This window comes from Delphinapterus leucas, chromosome 14, assembly GCF_059928025.1.
Source record: "Delphinapterus leucas isolate spDelLeu-1000000601 "Yukka" chromosome 14, BTC_Dleu_Yukka2, whole genome shotgun sequence".
Taxonomy (NCBI): domain Eukaryota; kingdom Metazoa; phylum Chordata; class Mammalia; order Artiodactyla; family Monodontidae; genus Delphinapterus; species Delphinapterus leucas.
Window position 1 is genome coordinate 27,120,978 of NC_143142.1, and position 9,495 is coordinate 27,130,472.

At 55.9% G+C, this 9,495-nt stretch overlaps 1 protein-coding gene across 5 annotated transcripts in view; it reads right to left on the reverse strand.

Annotated features, from left to right (window-relative positions):
* The window catches only part of TXNRD2 (thioredoxin reductase 2), a 34,758-nt gene that overhangs the window by 25,141 nt on the left and 122 nt on the right, over nt 1-9,495 (reverse strand). For 3 of the 5 annotated variants that reach the window (XM_022551467.3, XM_022551469.3, XM_022551468.3), the window contains exons 1-5: nt 6,754-9,274; nt 1,981-2,037; nt 1,532-1,673; nt 1,000-1,074; nt 392-470 (exon numbers count right to left, since the gene is read on the reverse strand). In XM_022551467.3, the coding sequence (XP_022407175.2) occupies nt 392-470; nt 1,000-1,074; nt 1,532-1,673; nt 1,981-2,037; nt 6,754-7,060 (660 nt within the window). In that variant the 5' untranslated portion in view covers nt 7,061-9,274. Of the gene's footprint in view, nt 1-391; nt 471-999; nt 1,075-1,531; nt 1,674-1,980; nt 2,038-6,753; nt 9,275-9,495 lie in introns of those variants that run through there. The other 2 variants (XM_030764300.2, XM_022551466.3) reach the window with 2 other exon arrangements.

Sequence of the window (9,495 nt, forward strand, 5' to 3'; positions counted from 1 at the left end):
ATTCGAGGGCTCCACCAGCTTCCCCATCACAGCCTCTGCCCTGCAGTGTGGACCCTGTGGCAGCAGCCCCAGACACTGGCAGGAGAGCCTCTAAGTCCAAGCACTTCACAGTTTACACAGCACTGCACGGGTGGTAAGGTCTCCTGGAATCCCCGCAAACCCCTGCAGGGCTGCAGCCGCCCAAGCAGCGGGCAGCCTGGCGTGGTCACTTCCTCCTTCACAAAGAACTAGACTGGCCTCAGCCCAGAGGAACGTCGTATCAATCCCAGCAGCGCTGATCTCCAAGGACAGCACTGAGACTGAGCAGAGCTGAGGTCCACCCGCCTGGGCCACAGACTGACCCACAGACTGGCCAGTGCTGCCCCAGGGGCCCCGGGAGGAGGGCGCTCACCTCTTCCCCACCTTTTGAGACACCACAAACCATGTGTGGGTTGACAAAGCTGGCCTTGAAGTTAAAGTACTTCACTTTTCTGCAAAATAAAAATAGGATGTTCAAACATTTCCTCTGCAAATGAGGCATCACCTCAGGATTAAATGGGGAGCACTAGGCAGATGGCTACAATGTGAGCTCGGGCCACCCACGGCTCACGAGGGGCAAAAGGAGTGTGCGGACCTGCATGGGGCGCGGCTGCTGTCTCCCCAGGGTTCCTCGGTACGTGGTGACCACAGCTGCCATGCAGGGGCGTCTTAAGGGCCCAAGCTCAGCCCTGGTGTGTGAGGACGGAGGTGGCCGGGCCTCCCCCGAGGTCAGTCCTGTCACCTGGACACCCTCCACAAGGAAGGGGAGGCCCCCACATGCACCCAGTTACCCTCCCCCCAAAACACCCATGGACCTCCTGCTGGTGAGGGGGGTGCCCAGCAGGGAGGGGACAGTGAGGATAACAGGCACTGCGAGGGGCGAGGGTGGCCGGGCTTTCTAACCCGGGTCTCATGCCTCCTCCTCCTGGGGAGTCCTCATGTGCCCCAGGACCCGCCCAGAGCCTAGCGCGGCGTCAATACCTGTCCTGCAGCTGGACCCGGTGCCCCCAGTTCAGGGACTTCACGTGGTTTTGAACGGCTTCTGCCATTTTCCCCCTGTTGACACAAAGCACGATGCTTAAAGCCACCACACAAGTGTCAGCTGCGGGTCCCGCCACAGATTATTAGAGGCAAACAGCCCTTAACAGAAATGCCCAGAGGCAGAGGGGTTTCTCAAGGTGGTAAAGGTGATGTCTGTCCCCACGGCTGCCACCCCTGGGCCAGGTTTGGGGCTTCAGACCGAGGGGCTCCAAGCGGACCATGCACCACCCGCCAGGCCTGAAGCACTGCAGCCTTTGGGCCGAGCGTCCTTCCAGGGGTGTCCTGGGCGCCGTGGGGCAAGTGGCAGCATCTCAGGCTCCACCCAGGGGATGTGCAGCCCCCACTGTGGAGATCACCAAAAACGTCTCTAGACTTTGCCCACTGCTGGGGGCCCAGAGGTGCCCCCAGGTGAGAATCGCGCCCACAGCTCCTGTGAGGCTGATGGGATCGGCCGTCCCCCACGCGCCCTCACCAGTCGTGCAGGGGCTGGGCCACCTTCCAGCCGTAGTGGGAGGCGTCGTGGATCATGCCCCCTAGCAGCGCCGCCTGGTGCATCAGCTTCTTGGGGATGCAGCCGACGTTCACGCAGGTGCCGCCAAGGCCCCACCGGGTGCCTGGGGAGGTGGGAAGAGTACACAGGGTTCAGGTGAGCCAGGCCAGCCCTGCTCTATAGCTGTTTCCAATTCCTTTAGTTGCTTTAACTCCAACGCGGCCCAGGTGAACCTGCCGTGTGGACGCGCCGGCTGCGGTTGCATTCAGACTTGGTTTAAATGAGGAGGATGAGGAACCTACAGTGATGGCAGCTTCCCCGAGAAGCAGGACGCTGTCCGGAGACTGGGCAGCAGTCCAGGGCTCAGCCACCCTCTGTATGTGACCCCCCACCTTCCCCAGGACACGTGGCTCCCGGCAGGGGCTGCCTACCTCGGGGGGAAGGCTCCACGTAGTCCACCACGGCCACCTTCTTCCCCAGCTGAGCGGCTGGAAGGACCAGAGAAACAGGCAGGTGAGTACAACCAGGGACTGATTCAGGGTCGGGGACCCCAGGAGCCCATGAGGCCCAGAGGAGGCTGGGGAAGGACCAGGCCAGCAGCCGCCCATGAGTTATGCAGCCGGGTCTCCCACTGCCTCTGCTCCCAGCTATGCTGCCCCTAGATGGGCACCCCGACCTCTTCCTGACCGCAGGCTCTGCACCACCCACCAGAGCAGTGCTGGGATGTGCCCCCCCCACCCCGCAACCTGGTTGCAGGTCCAGCACAGGCCCAGGGCCCACCCCAAGCACACTCCCTGGAGGCATCACAGGGAGGCCCCTGGCTCGCTCCCCAGGCCCTCCCTTACTCCTCTCTTCCCCAGACACCATGTGGGGTGGCCCTCAGTCTACACTGGTCAGAGCCCCCAGGTGGACGTTTGCTGCCTCCTCTCAGGGTGAGGAAATGGAAGCTCGGAGGTCAAATGGCAGGTTCAGGTCAGCCAGGCCCCAAGACCAGGGCTCCAAACTGCACCCCTGCCTGGAGCCCCCAGCTATCAGCAGGCTCCCCCAGCCACAAGCCCCAGGTTCTGAGGCCAGGACTAACCACGGGCTTCCTGCTGGCTTGCCTGTGGCACTGCGTCAGCCAGCCCTGGTCCCTGGCCGTGACGGCCCCGAGGGCACGCCCCACTTGTATGTCACGAGCCCACGAGTGTTTGAAACACTACAGAACATGCTTGATTCATGGCTACCAGCTACCAAGATTAGAACCAAATTTTAGAAGTCTTCATTAACAAAACCATTTCATTCAACTGAATCAAGATGGGATCCCAGTGCTTGATTTGAAGTCTCCGGCCAAGGGGACACCTCAGACATACCAACGCCCGGCTCCCAGGTCTGATCAGGATGGAGCAACAGGGACCAGAGTTAGCCTCCTGCTCAAAATAACCAAAAATCCTGACAAAATACGCGAAATAATGGTTTCAAGAAACTGAATAAACGAAAACAAAGGCCAGCGATCTCTGAGAGACAGGAAAGGGACGAAGTGAGCCCCGCGACCAGAGAGTCTGCAGGACACAGCATGGAGGGGGCCCAGCAGGCTCTCGGGCTGAGAGTTCCTGGGACAGAGGAGAGAGAGGGGAAAGTACCTAAGGCCGGGACAGTGCTGCTCCCAGAAGCCAGCCTGGAGAAACGTTAACTCCTGGAGCACTGGGTGAGCATTAGGAAGGTCATGCCTCAGCAGTTGAGAATAATTAGCCCCAGACTGGGCACAGCGCCAGAGCGCCTACCAAATTGTAAGCAGAAGTCTCAAAAAGATCAAACTGTCTGTAGCTACATCCCAGAACGTGCTCAGAAATATTTCTAGGAAGATAAAAATATCCAGAAACCAGCAAGGTAAAGTCCAAAGTGTCTGGCACTCAAACAAAAATTACCAGGCACGCCAAGAAGCAGGAAAATACAGCCCTTAAAGGGAAAAATAGTCAATGGAAACTGACCAAGAACTGACATCAACGTCAGAATTAGTGGGGAAAAAAGTAAAACAGGTGTTTTAACTGTATTCCACATGTTCAAAAAGTCAAGAAGTAACATGGAAGATAGAAAAAAGGACCCAAGGTGAACTGTAGAGATGAATACTGCACCGAGTGGGGTTCATGGTCAAGTAGACATCGCACACTCTTTTATTAGTGAATTTGAAAACAGGAATAGAAACTATCCACAATGGCAAGAGCTCTCATGAGCTCTGGGACAACCCGGAGCTGCCAGATGCTCAAGTCCCTTATAGAAAACGGTGCGGCATCTGCAGTAACCTTTACCTTAAATCATCTCTAGATTATAACACCTAATACAACGTTAACACTGTGTAAGTAGTTGTAAATACAGTGTAAATGATAAATAGTTGCCAGTATGCGGCAAGTTCAAGTTTTGCTTTTTGGAATTTTCTGGAATTTTTTAAAAAATATTTTTTTGATCTGTGGTTGGTTGAATCTGTGAATGTGGAGCCTGTGGATACAGAGGGCCAGCTGTACTGTTCCCTTGAATTCTATACTCAGAGAAAATATCTTTTTAAAATGAAGGCAGAGTAAAGATGTCTTCAGACTCACAAAAGCTGAAAGAATTTATAACCCCTAGAGCCACACGACAAGAAATGTTCACGGACGTCCTTCCAGTAGGAGGAAAATGATGCCGGGTGGAAATTCAGATCCACAGAAAGGAACGGAAGCCCCAGAAATGACAACCACATGGGCAGATGTGTTAGCTTTTTCCTTATCACTGAAATCTCTTCAGAAGGTCAATATTTAGGGACTTCCCTGGTGGCGCGGTGGTTAAGACTCTGCGCTCCCAATGCAAGGGGCCCAGGTTCGTTCCCTGGTCGGGGAACTAGATCCCACGTGCATGCTGCAACTAAGAGTTTGCGTGCCACAACTAGGGAGCCGGCGAGCCACAACTAAGGAGCCCTCCTGCCACAACTAAGACCCAATGCAACGAAATAAATAAATATATAAAAATAAAAACAAACAAAAAAAATCAGTATAAAAAAAAAGATCACTGTTTAAACAAAAATTGTACAATGTGCTGTGGGGTTTGTAACATGTAGAAGTGGAACGTGACTGGTGGGAGAGTGTCACCTGAAGGGGGACCGTGACATGGAAAGGTGCATGTCTCAAACCCGGAGGCAATGACCTCACCACGTCTGCACGTTAATCCACAATGTACCAAAGGCCTAAATGTAAGAACTGAAGCTGTGAGGCTCTCAGAAGAAAACAGGCCTAAGTCTTTGTGACCTTGGATTGGGATGCTGTTTCTTGGATGTGACACCAAAAGCACAAGAAACAACAGATCAACTGACTTCATCAAAATTAAACACTTTTGTGCTGCAAAGGACACCATCAAGAAAGTGACAAGATAACCCCCAGGATGGGAGAAAGTAATTTAGAATTATGCATCTGATACGGATCTAATATCCAGAATATACGTGTGTGTGTATTCTCATAACTCAATAATGAAAAGACAACCGAACTTAAAAATGGGCAAAGGTTCTAAATAGACATTTCTCCATAAATATAGAAATGGCCAATAAACACATGAAAAGATGCTCCATTAACCATGAGGGAAATATAAGTCAACCACAATGAGATACTACTTACTTCCCACCTACTTAGGATGGGCTACGATAGAAAAGACAGTAACAGGTGCTGGCGAGGATGTGGAGAAATTCGAACCCCACACTTCCTAGTGGGAATATAAAATGGTGCAGACACTTTGGAAAATAGTCTGGCAGCTCCTCCAAAGGTTAAACCTTGAGCTACCCTATCACCCAGCAATTCCACTCCTGGGAATCTGCCCAAGGGAAATAAAAGCACACGTCCATACAAAACCTGCAGGAATGTTCAGAGCAGCATTACTCATAACTGCCCCAAGCAGAAATAACCCAAACATCCACCAGCGGACAAGTGGATAAACAAAATGTGGTTCATCCACACTATTCAGCCCTAAAAAAGGAACGAAGTACTAACACACGCTGTATCACAGATGAACACTAAAAACATCATGCTGAGGGAGAGCAAAACCACACGTTTCTATGAAACATCCAGAACACAGGCCAGTCCATAGAGGCGGAAAGGAAACTAGTGGTAGCCTGGTGCTGAGGAGGGGAGGGAGACAGGTGACTACCAGTGGGTACAGAGTACCTGGGGGTGATGAGATGTTCTGAAATTGGTGGTGGTGATGGTTGCACAACTGTGAATATAAAATCCACCGAGATAGGCAGTTTAAATGAATGATCTGTATGGTGTGTGATTTGTACCTCTGTAAAGCTGGGTTTTTTTTGTTTGTTTGTTTGTTTGTTTGCGGTATGCAGCCTCTCACTGTTGTGGCCTCTCCCATTGCGGAGCACAGGCTCCGGACGTGCAGGCTCAGTGGCCATGGCTCACGGGCCCAGCCACTCCGCGGTATGTGGGATCTTCCCGGACCGGGGCACGAACCCGTGTCCCCTGCATTGGCAGGCGGACTCTCAGCCACTGCACCACCAGGGAAGCCCAGTAAAGCTGTTTTAAAAATATGAAACACTAGGGATAAATCTGACATAAGATGTGGAAGACCTGTATATTGAAATGACAAAATATTGCTGAAAGAAATGAAAAAATACCTAAATGAGAGATACACCACATGACCCAGCTGTTCCACTTTTAGGAGATTATCCAAGAGATTTAAAACACACATCCACACAAAGACACAAAGACACACACACACACACACACACACACACACACACACACATGAATGTTCATAGCAGCACTGTTCACGACAGCCAAAAACTGGAACAACCCAATCCACAGGCGAATGAACCAACCAAACGTGGTCTAGACATACAGTGGAATACTTATCAGTAATGAAAAGGCGTGAACTCTAGATACACACAGCAACACAGATGAATCTCCAAATAATTGTGCTTGGTGGGAGAAGCTCGGAAAGTAAGAATACACACAGCATGATTTCACTTAGACAGAATTTTAGAAAATGCAAACTAATCTACAATGAGAGAAGGCAGATCAGTGGTTGTCTGGGGTTGCAGCGGGGAGGAGTGGGCCAACTGCAGAGACAATGCATTCAGCTCGTGGCTGCTCAGGGGGATCCCCACCCAGCCCGGAGAGCACCACTGCCCTCCCCAGGGGACCCGGAAGCCCGGAGGCCCTGCCATGCTGGCGGGATGCAGGACACAGGACACGTACCTTCCTTGGCACAGGCTAGGCCGCCGGATCCCCCGCCAATCACCAGGAGGTCATAGCATTGCCGCCCTGCAGGGGTGAGGGGGAGACGTTGAGAAGGAAGGACCAGGAGCAGCCTGGGGCGCGATCCCAGGAGGCCACAGTTTCCAATGTGGTACAGGGTCCAGGACGAAGTCCCGTCCTGTGATGGTATGGGGTGACCACACATCCCCCAGCAGGCAGGAGGCAATGACGGGGTGCATGTTGTCTGCCCAGATCCCGAGACTAAGCAGGTGAGGCTGGCAGGGGTGTAGTCCCCACCTCCCCACATCAGGAAGGTAATTGAACTGGCAGGACTGCCCTGAACTCAACTTCACCCAACGTTCTAGTAGACACGGGATTAAAACGTTTGTCTTGACTCCACCTGTCTTTCCGTTGTAAAGGTCACCCTCTGTCACCAGTGAGGGAGAACAAGGGAGGCCCCTGCATTGGGCAACACGGCCTGGCCTCTCTCACTGCCCGGCAGGGCCTGGCAGAACAGCGGCTCTGAAACGCCTCTGGGTTCCTTGGAGGCCATTTGCACCCTCCACCCCTGCCCCCGGCATACAGGCCGCTGGAGTCCTTCCTCCCTGCAGAAGCCGCTATCCGTCTCCTGTAAATGCTGGCACAGAAGGCAGGCCAGAGACGACTGAAGCAGGGGGACGGCAAGGGCAGGTGTGTCCTTAGGTGTGGCCAACCTGTGAGAGCCCCGAGCTGGGGACCCTCAGCACCAGGCTCCGGCCTGCTCCCCGTGGAGGGAGGAAGAAATAACAGAAGATCATCAGGACGTGGGGAGGGAGGCGGGGAGGTCAAGGCAGCTAGGGGCTGCATCCAGGTGCTCTCTCATATCCGCTGCTCAGGGAGGCTCTGACCAGGAGAATATCCCTACCTTCCATGGCAGATGCCCATCCCTCCTGCCGCCACTACAGGGTCTCGGCTGTGTCACCCCACAGCCCCACTCTATCAGGCAGAGGGCAGCGCGAGCAGCTGGCCGCGTGGATTGTGGGCTTATCTTTGGCGGTGGGCTCTCCCCACGTGCACGCCCAGCAGCCCTCTCTGTCTGATAAGCACTTGGCAGAGGCCTCCATGGGGCCTCTGTAGGCTCCACTGCAGGATATCTGCCTTTAAACACCTGGGGGGTCTGGGTAGCCTGTGGAGGAGGAAGGACTCTGAAGGACCCCAAGACGGGCAGGGCGGCTGCTGCCCTTAGGGTGTCAGCTGGGGACGCACCCGTGCACTCTATGGGGTACCCTGGGGCACCTCACAGCCTGGCTCCCTTCCCCGCATGCAGGGGCTCAGCCGGGAAGGTGTGTCTGCCCCTGTGTCCTGAGCCCACCCTCTTCTGCTTTTCTGCTCCTCCCTGAACTCAGCGGCTGGTACGGGGCCTGAAAATAGCGGAGCCCCGCCAGGACGGCGAGGCCTCGGGAACAGCGTTCTGGGGAGGTGGAGGCCCCCGTGAACCCACAGGCCGCTGGCCACCTCGGGAGCCACCTGGGGGAGCGTCCGCATAGCTGTCCCCCCTGCTCGCTCTCTGCTGGCAGCAGGGGTTAGGGGACAGGTGACACCAGCATCATGGTCACTCTGGCTCCTGTTCAGGGGCCACTTCTGCCACCCCCCTGCCTGGATGGGGCAGGCATGTTCCTATCAGGAGCTCCGGGGCTGAAGTGGAGGCTGAGGCTCAAAATCAGACCCTGCTGACTAGGTGTTGGCACCGTCCCCAGGCCCTACTGGCTCCTCCTCACCCTGGCCCTGGGGGTCCCCCTTCTGCCCTTGAGCGTGGGGGCAGAACTCTGGGTGCATGGCCTCTGCCAGCCTGCATGGTCTGGGCTGTCACAGCAGCTGCAGCATGAGGGCTGAGGGCTTTAATCGTGAAGGTCCTGCCTGACACGTGCAGCAAGGGGGGCCCAGGGGCCAGCAAAGCCACCAAGAGCAGCCCTCCGTCCCCACCTCAGGAGCTGGTGACCGCCTCCCCAGACTCCGCAGGGCTACCTAGCCCTGCTCCCCAAGGCCAGGGTGGCACACAGCTGGCCAGGGCTGCCAATATTCCTCCCACAGCACCCTATCCGTGAAGGAGCCCTCCCCCTGTCCCTGCTCCAGCACCTCAGCACTCACTCCCTGTGGGGCAGTCCAGGGGTAGGGTCTGGGGGATGGTCCCTGCAGGGATGTGGTGGGGAGCATGTTGTCATGCGTGGGACCGGCCACACTATGGTGGCAGATATGGTGGCACTGTGGCCAGCTCTGAGGGAGCCCCCCAACCGGGAACCACCACCCCACCCCACCCCACACACGCCCTGTGTGCCCAGCCGGTGCTCAGGACCCTAGCAGGCCCAGCACTTGCGGTCATCGGATTGCTGTCCGGTTTGGTCCATGACCCTTGGTGGCTCCAGGAGGACCAGCAGTGTGCTCCGCTCCCCCATGGCACCCAGAGCGCAGACCGCCGGACTCAGCGTCCCCTCCTTGATTCCCTGCACGTGCGTCTATTGAGCACCTGCTGTGTGCGCCCACGGGGCCTTGGGGAGGAGGTGGGAGGTCTGGCTAGTGGGGTGCGCAGGGCGCGAAACCTGGTGACCTCGGGAGATGAGCCACCGTCGGGACCACAGGTAATGCTGGGCCGGGGGATCGGGAGGCGGCCACTCTCCCCGCGCTGTTCCCCGCGGGGAAAGGGCGCCGGCGCGGACCCCTCCGGCCCCTGCCCCCCGCCCCGCCTCCCCGCGCGGACCCCGATCC